This window comes from Athene noctua, chromosome 2, assembly GCF_965140245.1.
Source record: "Athene noctua chromosome 2, bAthNoc1.hap1.1, whole genome shotgun sequence".
Classification (NCBI taxonomy): domain Eukaryota; kingdom Metazoa; phylum Chordata; class Aves; order Strigiformes; family Strigidae; genus Athene; species Athene noctua.
In genome coordinates this window covers 93,079,426-93,095,425 of record NC_134038.1, presented here as the reverse complement: position 1 = coordinate 93,095,425, position 16,000 = coordinate 93,079,426, and the positions used below count along the sequence as shown (strand labels likewise).

Here is a 16,000-nt window from a genome sequence, read left to right as displayed (position 1 = left end):
TGGGGACTTCCCATTTAAATATCACACACAAAACTCTGATCCTTTATAATTTGAGCTAAAGGACTATGACTTAGCTACAAACAGCAGCAGACAAACTTCTACTACAGATCAACCACTAGCCTTAAATGAGAGCCACAGTCACCTATGAGTAGGTAACGACAAAGTTTCCCAAATATTAATTATGAACTGTAAATGCTTCTTGACCTCACAGTGCTTCCAAGCACACCTTCTCTTCTGAAAATGTGACTATGAACTCGGTGTGATCTAATAAACTACTCTCCAGTTTAAAGTTCCACAGTTTCTACAGCATATCAGTTTGCCTTGAATCCAACTTTTAAAATGGATACCTTGATTTCCACAGAATATTTTCTGTGTCACTGACAACCTCAAAACAGGAAATGTAGTTGTAGGCATTAGCCAATACAATATGAAAAATGCAACTGTTCCAAGCAAATACATTTAAATATAAAATAGACATAACCCCGAGAATACATTTAATCTCTCAGCAGATAAATACTGTATAGTAAAAAATTATTTCTGCCAATACATAAAACCCATACACTAATTGACAACATGCACCAGCAATGAAAGCAGGATCTGGCAAAAGACTGCCAAAGGGACTTCAAACCAGTTCTGGGTACAAGAAGAGAGCCGTCCCAAGATCTTTTAACAGTAAACATTAAATAACTGAATTTTATGTGAGAAATAGCAAGGCGTCTACAGTGAGCACAACTGTGGAGATAAATCTTTGTAGGAAAAGAATGAGCCCAACCTAAAAAGTTTAACTAAGGAGTCTGGTTCAGACTTAATACCACAGTTTGGGACTACAGGTAATTTTACTCTTCACGTGACCAATTTTCTCCACTCCACTTGTTTCATTACACCTCAGTTTGTTAAATATTGCCACAGAAACTACCTTGAGCATTATCAAGAAAATAAAAATCGAGTTTCTAAGGATAATGATTAAAGGAGCAGTCTAATGCTAAGCCCACTCAAACACCTCATCCACAACCAAGGTTTTAATTTTTTTGGCTTGTAATCAAATAAAACCAAATAATAGTAACAATGATTATTGACTTGGAGTTCCAAGCTTCTGGCTTTTTAAACTATGACCTTATTGTACCTTCCTCACCTCTCTGGTCTTCAGTTCTGGCTCCCAAACCCATCTGAAGTATCACTGAGTTCTTCCTCTCCTACCCTTCCACCATCCATTCATACTCATTTATCCAATGCTAACCCAACCTGCCAGTGCTCCAAAAGTGTTTCCTGCCTCATTCAGTAAACAGTAAACCAAAGTAATCAGTAAACCAAACAGTAAACATTAAGATGTCATTTGTGCCTATCAAATGCAAAGTAAACATTAAAACATTCACTATGCCAGAATTTAGACCCCTGAGTATTGTTTTACTGTTGACATGATTTACTACTAATGTTTTATTGAAGGGGTTAGGGCAGTACAAAACTTGTGTGGATTCCCCTCATCCATGAATGTAGTAAGGAGTGCTGGAAGAGTTAAAAAAAAATGCTTGCCCTTTCTCCTCTATGCATTATCATTGACTCCAATCCCCAATTAATCATCTGCTTTGAGCAATGCAGAGATCAGATGCTATTATCAAAGGCTGACATAAAAGTACTATTTAATATTAAAATAGCTTAAATATTTCTCAAAGACTGTGCTTGAGGGTCTGAAAAAATACTTAGGTTTCCTTGTAACAAAAAAGACTCCCAAAGATTGTTATCTTAACACATGTCCACCCAGAGATGAATTGTGAACTAACACTGCATGAACTAGAAAATGCTGAACTGACAAGTTTCCCGGGTAAAGATCAAACCAGTCTTCAAAATGCCAAACTGGAGACAGGATGGTACAACTTCCTACAAATGGCTAGACAACAAAACAGACTTCTAAGTTTTCAGACACTGCCGATAAGTAAATCCTCTGGAGTTGTGATAACTGTCATCTCATTTAGGTAACAGAGTGACTTCTAATACCATCAGTTAGAAAATGTACGTGAACAGACACAATTCTCAAGCTACAAGACTAGGATATGGTCTGACCAGGGAATCGCAGCAAGATAACTTCTTAGAGATATAAGGCTTCTGTGTTCATGCTCTTCCCATCCCTCAAGCAATATAAATAAAGCTTGCCTTAAGTCTTCAGAATTTTCAGATGAAAAAGAATTGTTTATCATATTATTTCTCTTTTTAAAATACACTCTGCTTTAAATAGGCAATTTACAAATTTGGGGAACAATTAATTTTGCAGTTTGAAAAGAATGCAGGTTTTCCAACTTTTAATAAAAAAATATCAAAGGTAAAATTTTTTTTGAACTTAATTCCTGGAACTTAATAGTCTTTAGCAAAGCATAAACAGAAATGCCAGAAGGTATTGCAGGAAGGGGTTTGACAGGTAAAGACAAAGAGAAGCTGGGAGAGGGATGGAAGACAGTCTAGTAAACAACTACTATAGACTTAATAGCAGAAAACACTCTAAAGTGGAACTGTGAGTGAAGGCAGATGTGCAAAGGAAGAGGAAGCATAAGAAATAAAACAGTTAAGTTGCAGATGAACTTCTATTGCATGCCTGTACATGAAGTCTAGAGTCTGCTGAGACCAGCTAACAAGAAACTAGATTCAAAATTAGCATCAGAAAATCTTGCATACAAGAAGTGTGCGGAAGCACAAGAAGGTATCTAATAAAGTCTACGTGCAAATGCAACTGAGTATGCGGCAGGTAGGGACCAGAAAATGCAGTATCTCTCCAGGACAATTTCTACTGGGATTTCTGTAACAGTCAGAAATTAAAGATAACCTGTTGGCAGAAACTACAGGAAGTTGGAGAAAACGTTCCTTCTCCTGTTCTCATCTTTTGCAACTGTTTCCAAGGACAGAGAGGGTACAGTGTCCATACTATTTCACCAGCTAGAACAATCCTTAATATGTCAGACACCAGTGTAATATGTTAAAGAAATCTCACTGTTATCAGAAGTGAGAAATGTAATGAAACCTGAATGTCTGAAAGTGAAATTGAAGAGAAATCCGAGGTTAAAATAAAGTTACACAAATGAAGGTATTTTCAAACATGCAGTGAAGTTTGTGCTTATATTTCAAGGGGTAAGGTGGTTTTTTTTGTTTGTTTTTTTGTTTTTTTTTTTTTACAAAACTGAAAGGCTACAATATGATAACCCTTGACTTCAAAATTTTAGTACATGATTCTACTTTGTGAAGAATTATGTGTAGTAAACCAAATGCAAGAACTGCACTCATGCAACACACACATTGTTAAAATTGCTGGTTGAACATGTCATTTAAGGATGTTGAATTCAACTCATCCTAATAAAAATTTGATTGTTGATGTTGAACACAGTTAATATTTCCTTTCTATAATAACCAAATATAAATTTACTAATGATTGTTGCAAATGCAGTTAGTTTGAATGAAAAATAGCCTATGTTGAGTACTTAAAGAGTACTATGTATAAGAACACTCCAGTGTTCCAAAAAGTTTCTCCAAAGGTACCACACACCAGCACAGATACACAGTTGTTTCTTCACGTGCTGATTCCCTTTTGTGCAGCGCTGTGTTTGTGTGGTCTCCTCTTCTCAATTCTTCTACGATGTAGAAGAAACCCAGCTGTATTTATACTTAACTGCCCCCCCCATCAAATTACTTCGCTGCTACAATTGCTAGCAGTTAAAGGTAAGTTCCCTTTTCAGTAGCTTAAGTTGGCATTCTCACCACTGCTGAACACCCTGTGCACTCTAAACTACAACCTAAGAAACACTGCAAGAAAAAGAAATACAATGACATACAATACAAGAATGCACAGGCATGTAAGACATGTAAGGCTTCCGTCTGCACCCTCTCCTCCAGTGCCTACATGAAAATAAATAGCTAGTGGAATATAGCTGTGACTGTGCCATGAACAGTTAAACAACTGGCATTTTGTAACAAAAAAAGCACAACTGATAAGTCCTTTAGCAACTTTATTTGCCAATGCAGAATGCTTTTTTTTTCCTCCCCAAAATATTGTGATGTTTATTTCTTATATGCAACAGAATGAAAAAGCATCATTGTTTTCTTCCTCTTCACATACAAAAACTGGCACATTATATCCCTGCATCAGAACAGCAGAATTTGGCCTTACTAAAGCATAAAGAGACAGACAATTCCTCAACACAGGACATAATTTGAGATCTGTTGGAGGTCAAGATCTTCTATATGTAGTAAGATAATTCTGAAATTATTTGAAGTGTTAGAGGAAATCTAAAGGGTTACAGGGATTTCAAAGCAAATTATTTTGCACATTTCAGTCAAAAAGTAATTGCCTATTTCTCAAAAAAAAATAATTTCAACTATATCCAAATGTTTTTAAGATGTAAATGCACTTGTCATCTTCCACGTAAGCAGGGTGGTGGTGCCCGAAATTAAACAAAAGAAGAAAAGTTAGGGTTGACAAGTATGTCGCTGTGTAACTACAAATTAAATATGCCTTTTGATATTTCATTTTTAACTGTTGAGTACCTTTTCATCAGGCTATTGCCATTAGAAGTTTTTTTATTAGATTTTAAAATTAGACAAATAACAGATAAGAGATGTGACAAGTATATCAAATCTGATTTAGTAGATCTGACGCACTTAATCTTTTACTGTAATAGTGGCATTTGATGTATTTGAAATGTTTCAAACAATGCTCCCTTAACATCCCGAACAAGAAGAAATTCAGATTTCTCTACTATATTCAATTTATGCCAGTACAGAATGAATATCTAAACCACACAAACAATCAGCTTTCAGTTGAAAGTGCAAAATCACCTGAAACTTTCAATGCAATGTGAAATTTTAGATACTACAAAAAAAACCCAACTCAAAACCACCCAGTTATCAGACAACACCAGTGAAACACAGAAGAAATAAATTTGTAAAAGACTGTTTAGACTAGAGTCTGCACCTCTGTATGCTATGAATTTTGAGTGAATGTTGGCTCGACTGCACAGCAGTCAGCATTTCAAAAGTTTAGAGATCACCATACCTGAATTCCTCAGAAAAATAAATGAAAAAACTCTATAGTCTCAAATTTATATAGTTGTTGTAGATGTAAACAAATAAAATAATTAAAATTGTCACTTGATTTAAAAAAAAAAAAGATATTTGAATGCAAAAGCTCACATTAATAATCTAGAAGATTGAATGCTCACATACTACAACTACTTTTGCTCGTACTACACAAACTTCAGTACACAAAAATCTTATCTATCCAGAGTAACATAACCACCTCATTCACCCTTGAAAAGGCTTGGAATCCAGAAGAGATAACAGAGCCTAATTCTGTCAGATGACTGAAACAAAATATATGCATTTAAAATGGAATTTAAAAACCCCAACAAAACACAACCTACTACCAAAAAAGAATGAACACAAACAAAAAAACCTTGTATGCTGAACTAGCAGATTGACCAGTATACACACAAAAAAAATAAAATCTAAAAACAAACTCAGCAACTGATTAACATTGTGTTTCTCATTATTTCTTTAATCTCTTAATTCTGTTAATACTGTAGTTTAAATTAGAACAATGTTTCAAACAAACTCCCCCAACTAGATTTCATTGTTGCTGCATGTTAAAATTGAAGTCTTTGTTGTAAAGACTCAGAAGTCAACATTGAAATGAAAATGAAAATTTAAACGAAAGTTACTTATTTACAATAAATCCAATTAAGTTAATAACACTGCCTTCTAACACCAGCAGTCACACCTTAGATCAAAATAAAGGGGCAAATGTATAATAACATTGTACACAAGTTCTTTCTGAAATTCAGAACTTCCATATTGAAAAGAGCATGTATGTTGAAAAATGAAACAATAAAAGTTTTAGCACATAGGCTAAATTAAAATTTGCCTCATGCAAACAATTTGCCCTTCCTAATACTTAAAACTAACAGAAAACATATGTATAAGTACATATCTGATAATTACAGGACAATTGCCTAAGTCAGCAAGGCATATGCTTCTTCCACCTTGACAGAAACATGGTACAAAACTTTAATATTACTTGTTTTTCAAAGCTTACTCAAAAGGCAGGCTTCTTAATTTCATTCTAACTTCTTCTTCAAAAATGTTCATTTTTTATAATTTTTCTCATTCTTTTATTTTCCCTTCTATTTCTCCATAAATTATATGATGCAAGGAAATAGTCCCCAGCACTTACAGACAGATGACTGCAAAATTGCCAGTGATAAAGACTGTCAAGGTTTTTGGATAAGATTTTTCTGAATATTTTATACACTACAAGACTTTAGGTAGTCAAATTAAACATCGATGTTCAAATTGACAGGAGTCAAGGCATTTGAAGGATGATGACAAAAATGCTTAAATGAGTTATTAACATGACACAGAAAGCCCTGTGGAGGCAGGGACAGAAGCCTGCCTCTACTTTTTTTCTTCTCCCAGATTATGCTTTAACTCACTGCTCAGAATCTGTAACAGCTGAGGATAGATTTTTGCCTGTAATGGCTCCACTTAATACAAAATCCAGTTTTATCTCCAAAACAGCCTCCATTTCATGAAGGAAGTCAAGTGTACTTGTGTGGGAAAAAACGTTATTGTTCAAAGATTGAATTATACTTGATTGTTTTTACGTAGTTTTTTTTATTTACATAATTTTTACTGACATTGAAAATAAGACAAACAAAAACACAGAGTGGAATCCAGAAAATTCTCTTACTGCAGTAGTCTATACAGCTCAACAACAGAATTGGCAATACACACATGTAACTTCTGTACAGTAGATTTATACAGATTTGAGTCATTTGGCTGATGTTGTAGACCTTGACTTTTGTAGCCTTGGTTCTAAAGAACAAACAACATTGATGGCTTTGACAAGGCAAAATATTTAGTCCATTGTGTTTCTCAGTGGTACTGCCTATATATAGCATGTAGCATTGCCTGCAGTTTTACTATAAGTATATAGTAATATATACATAACTTCTGCCAGCTGTGGAAAGAAAGTGATCAGTAACATTAATAGGCTGTGATCCCTAGAGGACAAAAGTGCAAGACTGAGGGGATTTCTTTGATTATACTGCAGCTTCTGGTAAACTCACTGATGTAGTGAGTGTCAGACCTCTCTGCCCTTTTATTTGCACTTCAGGTCTGTCTCTTGTTTGTATAATTGCTTTCAATCCATTTCTGTGTTAATTCTATTTCTAAAACCTGCTCTAATTTACATTTCTCCTTTGCTCATCCAGTCCTGGTTTTCCCTTTGGTTCCAACTTTGTTCCTTGCTTGATAACAGTCTTCATCACAAGCCTTTCGTTCCAGTCTGCTCCCTCTCTTGCAGTTAACCTTATTTTCTTACCAGTGCTGGTATCCTGTCCAATAAACAATTCCATCTACCCAAGAGCATTATCTTCCTGATAGTCCATATCAGGTGTTCTTTACATTTTATTCAGCTTTTCAGTTTCTTCATTCTGCTCAGTGACAGCAGGGGGAGCATTAAGAAAGGGTTACTTGCTAGTGCTTGACTGGTAAAATTGTTCAAAACGAGTTGCAGTCTTGAAGCTCTGGGCTAGACTAGCAACACAGGAAATTAATCCCCAGAAAATGATCAGTTTTATTCCTAACCAGTTCCTGAGTATTTTTACACTCATATGTTTCCAAAATGTCTTTTGCAAAGGATATATCCATGGAATCAACATGCCTCAGCTCTAGTAAAATTTTCAGTCACCAGATGGTAATGCCTGAAAGTTTCAGACTGCATTAGGGAAATTATTTGTCTTTTACCTTATCTTTTAAATATGGGCAAATTGATGTATTTTCCCTCTTCTTTCAAAAAAAGAACTGTTCCTGTCAAAAGTTGCACTTTTACTATCACTAGTAGTATTTGAAAGCTAATACAGAAATACCATATAAAAAACCTTCAGGTTAAACTATTATGTCTTGGAAATCAGGCATAGCTGTATCCACTAAGGAACATCGAGTAACTGTAATTATGCAACACTACACAGCACTAACAGTACCATTCACGAATACAACTGAGGCCTAAATGTTTTACTGTGCCAACACCATCAACTTTATTCTTTTTTAAAAAAATTAAGGCTACAGAAGTCAAGATCTAAACCAGGCAAGTGACTCGAATCAAATCTTTAAATTTTGCAGTCATAAGGATTACTGAAGAACAGATAATTTCTACTATACAAACGGTGTTTTTCCTCAACAAATCGGTATGTCCAACTGTGTGTTTGATCCACTCCTGTATGTTATTTTAGTTTAATAAAGTAGATACTTTCCATGCTCTACTTGTAGATGAACTGTAAGTACAGCTTGCTTTGGTTTGGGTTTTTCTAAGAGGAAATGGAAAAGATAGTATGTCTACTGCAGTACCAACTGCATCTTGTAGATTACATAAGGGTATATTTTCTCACCTATAACCTTGCAGAATTTAACATTGTTTGTAGTGGTTTATTGGAAAAAAAATTATATGCCGGCCGAGTGATTTTTTTTTTTTTTGATTGAATACTGGAGAAAAGTCAGATTCTTATATGCCCCATGAAGAGGTGGTGATGTTTTGGTTTTTTTTCTAGTCTTTTTCAGTAATTAAGTTTATCTACCTCTTCCAAGAGGGAGCCTTCCCAGTCACTTACTAATTTTATCTTCAGGGTACCAAATATTTTCAGGGTCAACTAATCATTGCTCTAAGCAGACAAACTGAAGGTACTCAATGTTACTCTTTCTCCTGGTTTCTTCCTAGTAGCTGATATAGGGCTGTGTTTTGGATTTATGAGAATAATGTTGATAACACACTGATGTTTTAGTTGTAGCTGAGCAGTGCTTACAGTAAGCCAAGGACTTTTCAGCTTCTCACACTGCCCTGCCAGCAAGGAGGCTGGGGGTGCACAAGAAGCTGGGAGGAGACACAGTTGGGACAGCCAACCCCAACTGGCCAAAGGAGTATTCTATACCATACGGTGTCATGCTCAGCATATAAACTAGGGGGAAAGCTGGCCCTGGGATGCTGCTTAGGAACAGGCTGGGCATCAGTCAGTTGGTAGTGAACAATTGTTTTTCATTTCTATCACTTGTTTTTTTCTTGGGTTTTCTTTATGTCTTTTTGTTATTTTCCTTTTCATTTTCATTAAAATTTATTATTATTTTATTTCAATTATTACACTGTTCTTACCTCAATCTATGAGTTTGCTGACTTTGACCCTTACGATTTTCTCCCCAGTTCCACCAGGCGGGAGTGAGCAACCGGCTGTGTGGTGCTTAGTTGATGGCTGGGATTGAGCCATGACATTTATACTGATAGTCAACAGGGTACATTTGACAGAATTTACCCATTGGAAAGTTAGTTCATCAAGGTGGAGAAGCATGGAAGAAATTACTGTGTTCCTTCTTAACATGTCTAGCTTGGTGAGTAACAAAAAAATGCAAACAATTCTTTACTACTTCAAACTGGCACCTCTTGGCCAACAATATTATATGTAACCCTAAAGAGGAGTCTTTAATATCCACCATCTTCACTTTTGATTTTTGTCCCAAAATTGCATGGAAAGTACATAAAACCAACAATAAACTGGACAACAAGCAGACTAAGGCACACCTCTAATAGACATTAAATATTCCCTTTAAATGAAAAAATACTACAGAATAATCCTAAATGCAGTGTGAGTCTAGTATGTAGATCCCAATGCACTAGATCAAGAAATGAGTGCATAAAACACTGACACTAAAACTTATTTCTCTTCATTTTTGTTAGCTGGTGGGAATGCAAACATACCAAACAAAAACATACTTCAAACATGCTAAGTTACGTACTATTTGGATATAAATTTGAATGTGCAAGATTGAAATCTAAGTTATTTCCATTATAAACTTTATTAGAGCATATATTCTGAGCACAAAAGTAGTAACAAGATAGAACAGACACTTTTCTCTGAAGTAATAAACCCTAAGATCTTTGCTTTTTTAAGGCCCAGTGAGCAAGCACTGCAGCTCTTGATTCAGATTACGAGTGCTTCTTCTAATTACCTCCCTATCAAATTTTAAAGTACCAAAAAATTTCTACTAAGCTTGCCATATACAACCCTATGAAACAATCAAGACAGTATAAGCTGTCATGTCATTCACTAATTTATTGAAAATTAATGTAAGATCACCTTCAAAATAACCTGTACTATGTTACTGCAACTAATTTCTACAGGCAATCATGTGATAAGTGATTCAGATGTATGAGTTTTAGTTATGATGAATTAGATGTTTAAAGGATCTAAATGTTAAGATGTGCACAATACTCACGACTTAAAAAAGACAGACATTTATATTATGCTTCCTTAAAAACAGAGGCTCTTGAAGCACCTAAATAATGACTAACATCTCAGTCATTCTAAAACCTTATACCTGCCCTTCTTCCACGGTTTAACATGAACTACTGTTATAGAATGCATTTTCTAATAATTTTACCTTTTCAGAACTGTAATTACATCTATTACAAAAGTAGCCAGATTCTCTGGAAAAAGTCCCAAACAATCTCAGTGAATTTCATAAGAAAATAGTGAAGATGTCTTTTATAATTTTTTCTATTATATATAAGCAATGAAGCAAAATAATCACAAAAAACAAGTATTAAAGAGATTATCAATGATAAAAGCTGCCTTAATCATTTGGGGGTATTTGAAAAATGATTTAGGAATTAAGTAAAGTCTATGAGAAAGAACTTATTATAAGAACTTGTCAAAAGTTAAAAACACAGACTAGAAAAAAGTTTTTAATTGCACAGTATATTTTAGCTCCTGTCAATCACTGTTAAAATAATTTCAGAGTTTATTAAGCAGATATTTACCTGCTGGGACAAGACAATCTTTCCAATCAAAGTATCCTGCATAAATGCCAGGTTCTAATGACCCAACAATCGGATCTGCCTTGAATTCAATGTACATTTCAAATAGTCTTTGATCCAGCTCTTTCAAGGATTCCATACTAACCTAAAAAAGCAACAAAAAAAAGAAAGAACATAACAAATAGTCATTAACTACAAAAATTAAATCACATACCCAAAAATTTTACCTCATTTTCTTTCATTTTCAGTAAACAGTAGCAATTAACATTTCAGTTCATAACTACATATATAAAAAACTTAGGAACTGCCACATCCTACCCAGTATTTTTTTTTTTTTTCCCCCTTGACAGTACTCAGCAACAGATGTTTTGGGGAAACGTTCAAAGAATGCCAAGAAGGCAGATCACTCGGTAATTGTCTAATGGCATGATTTTTTTTTCTGCATGTCAGGAAGTCTTGATCTTGCACTAAGTAAACAACTGAATTTTGTTAATGCTTTAAAATATGCCCATAATAATTTCCATCCTGAAACAGGACGATTTTCCTATAATACTTAAGATGTGCCAGTTGTAATGTTACAATTTCTCACTATCTGCTCTATATTTTTTAAATATCTGATTTATTCAGGAGTCTCTGCCTTCTGAAACTGTATATGTGAACCTCCCCACTATACTTCAAGGCATCTCCATACAACAGATGTATAAACTGCAGCTATCCAACACCTGCAGAATTTTTCTCTTTAACAGCTCTCTACGCAATTTTTAGTAATTCACACAAAACTTAGCCACACTGAAAACTAAAGGGATATACATAGTTTGTTTATTGTATCTGAACAATTTTAAATTTTATACAGGACTTTTTATTAAACATAGGTAACCCCTGCAATTACAGCTTCCAAAACACTTCCGAATACAATGTGTACTGTAAAATATTGAAGTAGAAAGGCAGTATCTTAAGATGGGAATGGATGCTAAATGTGAATAAAATATGCTGAAGATATCATGTCACTTCTACTTAAACAGTTTAAAAATGTTTAGAAGCAAGAGCTTAAGCGATAGCAAAGTAAAGCTTTTAAACTAGTACTCATTTTCCTCAACCATTAAGGAAAAAAGCATACACACACAGAGAGACATATATATATATATATATGCATATATGAGACAACTTCCATAAGCAAAGGGATTTAAAAGTGTGGAAGAAGGCAGGTCTCTAGATCAAACCTGGAATTCAGAAGAAAGAAAGAAAGAAAGAAATGAAAAATACCAACTCCTTATCATTCCTTTCTAAAGATTTAATGCTGCAAGCTGCAGAATAAGAGACACAGCTTATTCATTGCAGGGATGTCTCTAAACCATGTTATCTTCTGGCATGCTTACATTGTTAAGTGAAAAGGGAACTGCAATATTTGAGTCAGGAACAGACAGACAGATAAGCCTTCAGGAATGAGATAAGTGCAAAGGAAAACAGAGGTATTACTGAGGTCAAAGTTGCTGCCAGATTCAGGAGAACTAGGATGGGAAGTTGGTGCTCAAAAAGAAGAGACACCACTACTTTCCTGTTTTTCTATCTGATTGATCTCCTTTAATTTGTTACAAGAGGATTTATATCCCAAAGATGGTACTTTCATGAGGCACCGAGAATTTGGTCCCAGAAGATCAAGGCTATTTTCTTCTTCTTTCCCTTCTACCTGACAGCCTGTTAACACTCCAGACTTGAAAAAGAACACAGTCAAAAACGTACAGAAATCTCACTTTTTCCCCCTTACACAGGATCACAGAAATGTAAACCTGGAATAGGTTTCAAGACATTTTTCACTTCAATTTCTTGTAATTAGGGAGAATAACTAACTATCCTTAGACCATTCCTATTTATGTTTGGGCTATTGGGTAAAATAAAGTACAAGTTCTAGTGGAAAGTTTCTGTAAACATGCACCCATTCAAAGAATCTATGAAATATCTGCTTCAAGTGGTCCTTAGCAAAGTGTTTTAGAATTAAGTAATTCCACCTTCCACTTCTGCAGTCATTCAACACAAAAGATCACCTGCACATTCAATACAGGTTTTTTGTTTCATGCAAGTCCTCTTCAATCTGTTTCAAGTTCAATGCAAAATTGAGACAGTGGTAGGTAACCTCGTTTTTCAGCTGGTGGAAAAGTTAAAAGAAAGAATGAACAGTTCCTCTGAATGTTAGTTTGAGCCCAGCACAGGGGAGGGAAGCAGCCCTCAATATCATCAACTGTGTATACCCATTTTCTTGACTTTCAAGTGGGGTAAACCACTCCGCCAGGGAAAGTTTAGACTGGATATTAGGAAGCATTTCTTTACAGAATGGGTTGTTGGGCATTGGAATGGGCTGCCCAGGGAGGTGGTGGAGTCCCCACCCCTGGAGGTGTTTAAGAGTTGGGTTGACATAGCGCTGAGGGATCTGGTGTAGTTGAGAATGGTCAGTGTTAGGTTAATGGCCGGACTAGGTGATCTTCAAGGTCTTTTCCAACCTAGATGATTTTGTGATTCTGTGAAACACCCAAAAATATATAACTGCTACCTTTCTGCTGTGAACATCCTTGTAACTACAGTTGTCAACTTTTGTATTAAAGCCATTTTAAGCCTCCATCCTAGTAATCCCGCTGCCTTATCTAAATGTCAGAACTGTGGAAACAATTTTATCCAGCAGCTTAATCAATAAACTACGATGAATGTTATGGGATACATAATTTTTTCTTTTCCACTCGCTAATTGACCAAACTGATGATAAAAAGCTGAACTGAAGAATCTCCACAGAAAATCACTTTAAAAAGTTATGCAGAAATTAAATATAGTTACTGATAAGTACCATAAGTATGTGCCAAGATGCCATGTGCTAAAACAGAGTGTAAAGTTTGGCCTTTTTTTGGCACACTAAGAAAAAAATGGAAATAACAACCATGTAGAGTGTAAGGAAATTTTTTGGTTATCATTTTATGATTTCTGTATTTTCAGAATATTAGATAATAATGATTTCCCTTCTAACAAAGGCATTTTTTAAAAAAACCCAACCAAACAACAGTTCTTCATCAACATACACCGCAAAAGTCACTTTAAAATTCAATTTATAAAGCTAATAAAATTTAAAAGTATAGTTGTTTCAATCTCCCAGATAAAAACAAGTTTTATTTTTCAAAAATAGTGTTAACCCTTTAGTGAAAATTTTTTATCTAATAGTTAATTAAATTAAGAAACTTACAAAAATTTAGGTGACAGAACAAAAAAACCCGAAACTATCACAACCGACCCCTCTAAAATCTGTGAGCTTCTAGCCTCTCAAAATTAAGGAAGAGTTCAAAAATTGCCCTCTTAAGATGACTATCTCACTATCCAAATCATTCCTGCTAGCTTTACCAATTGATGTCCCATATATGTAGTACTGCACCAGTCACTGCTTTCAAAGGGTTAAACGCAGATTTGAAATTCATCTGCAACTTCAACATTTGAATTTTGTCATTTATAAACCTAGCAGACATTTAATGGCAATACTTTAAAGTGGCTGTACAAGACAGAATGTTGAATACATACATAACAGATGTCTTATTTGCTTATACAGACAACACTCACTACCTAGCTCAACTCTCAGTTGTCTCAGTAGCAAAGAACAGCAATACCCAGAGTAATTTTGTATATTGTATTAACCATAAAAATCATATCAAACCCATTTAAATGCTATTCAAAATTACTTCAGCTACAGAAATTCAAACAACGTTCAGGCAGAATAAGACTAAGGATGTACTACATAGTAGAAACGTCAGTTCAAGTGAAATATTGTACTCTGTACTGGAAAAGATAACATTTTACTTCCAACCAACAAATGTTTCTGGAAATAACTAGCTTTATGGTCCTAAGGATTAAGTCACAACATTTCTCATAAAAAATGATTAATCTTTACAAAAAGGCAGGAAAATGAGACAGCTACTGCCGCCCACTTTGACATTTTCGTTCTTTGAAAAAAAAAAAACAAAAAAAAAACAAACCCCAAACACAACAAAAAAGCCTGAACTAGTTTATGAACAACAGCTATCAGTAATGCAGATTGCCAGATGAAATAATTTATCAAGTATATTTCTGAGATAACAATCTTTTATTCTCTGCATTAAAAAAACACAGTGACATTAAACAGTTTTACTAAGAAATCTGATAAGCCTTGCCATTGAACACAGAAGTCCTGAATAAGAGGTCACATTTTCTATACAAGCTATTTAAGTCTCACAGGAACACATACAACCATATAACTGTTTAGTGAACAATTGTTTATGCTGCTGTTGTTTAAACACAAACTGATGCTTGGAGTTCTACTCATTTGTAGAAGGCTCACCCAAGAGTCCTTTTGGCCATATGAACACTTGCACTTACTCCCATAGAAAGTAAAACAAATAAAAACTATTTCCTTCAAGCAATGATACTTCATTCCAGAGCTCTCACTTACTTGAGTTATTTTTTCAACACCTTGAAAGCCATGTTTCTCAAAATGTTCAGCTATATTTAGGAAGGTGTGACGTTCCAGATAACGGCAGTTACTGAGTGCAATTAAAAGCCTCTGTTCCTAAAAATTTGTTTTAAGAAATGAAAGAGTACAATAGTTAGAAAACAAATATCAGCATGACCAATACTGTCAATGTACAGTATTTTATTGACTCTGTGATAAACATGCTGATAAAGTGGAGTTTACAAATATTTTTGTCAATAAACCACAAAGAACTGAGTGAATATCAAGTATGACGATTGAATATGTGTGCTTTTTCTTATAGGATCTGGAGCATTCACTGGAATAGCCGTGACTAATACAGAACTGTGGTTAAGACTTCTTTACAAAAATTAGGTTTGGACAGCTTTCCAGGAAGCTGGTTCTGGCTTTTACTTTGTTTCAAGAAATATGCTAAGAATTATGACCATCATAAAATTAACCGAAGATCATCATCACTTTCAGATGAAGCTGGCTAAAACAAGGGAAGCAAAAGAGGTATTGAACGAATGCACTCACCATTCTAAAATACTAGACGGCTCAGAAGTACATAATAAAATTTCAGCAGTTAATTTGAAAAAAATTCTAGGTGATTATAACTTACCTCTGTTCTTCAATGATTTTTTTTTTAGTTACAAGGTCAAATACATTCTTGAGTTGATATATCAGAA

At 34.7% G+C, this 16,000-nt stretch overlaps 1 protein-coding gene across 1 annotated transcript in view; it reads right to left on the bottom strand.

Moving 5' to 3' along the window:
• EXOC2 (exocyst complex component 2) overlaps positions 1 to 16,000 on the bottom strand; it is a 131,254-nt gene that overhangs the window by 26,645 nt on the left and 88,609 nt on the right. The window contains exons 22-23 of the mRNA XM_074899593.1: positions 15,294 to 15,410; positions 10,841 to 10,982 (exon numbers count right to left, since the gene is read on the bottom strand). Coding sequence (XP_074755694.1) covers positions 10,841 to 10,982; positions 15,294 to 15,410 — 259 coding nt within the window. The remainder of the gene's footprint in view (positions 1 to 10,840; positions 10,983 to 15,293; positions 15,411 to 16,000) is intronic.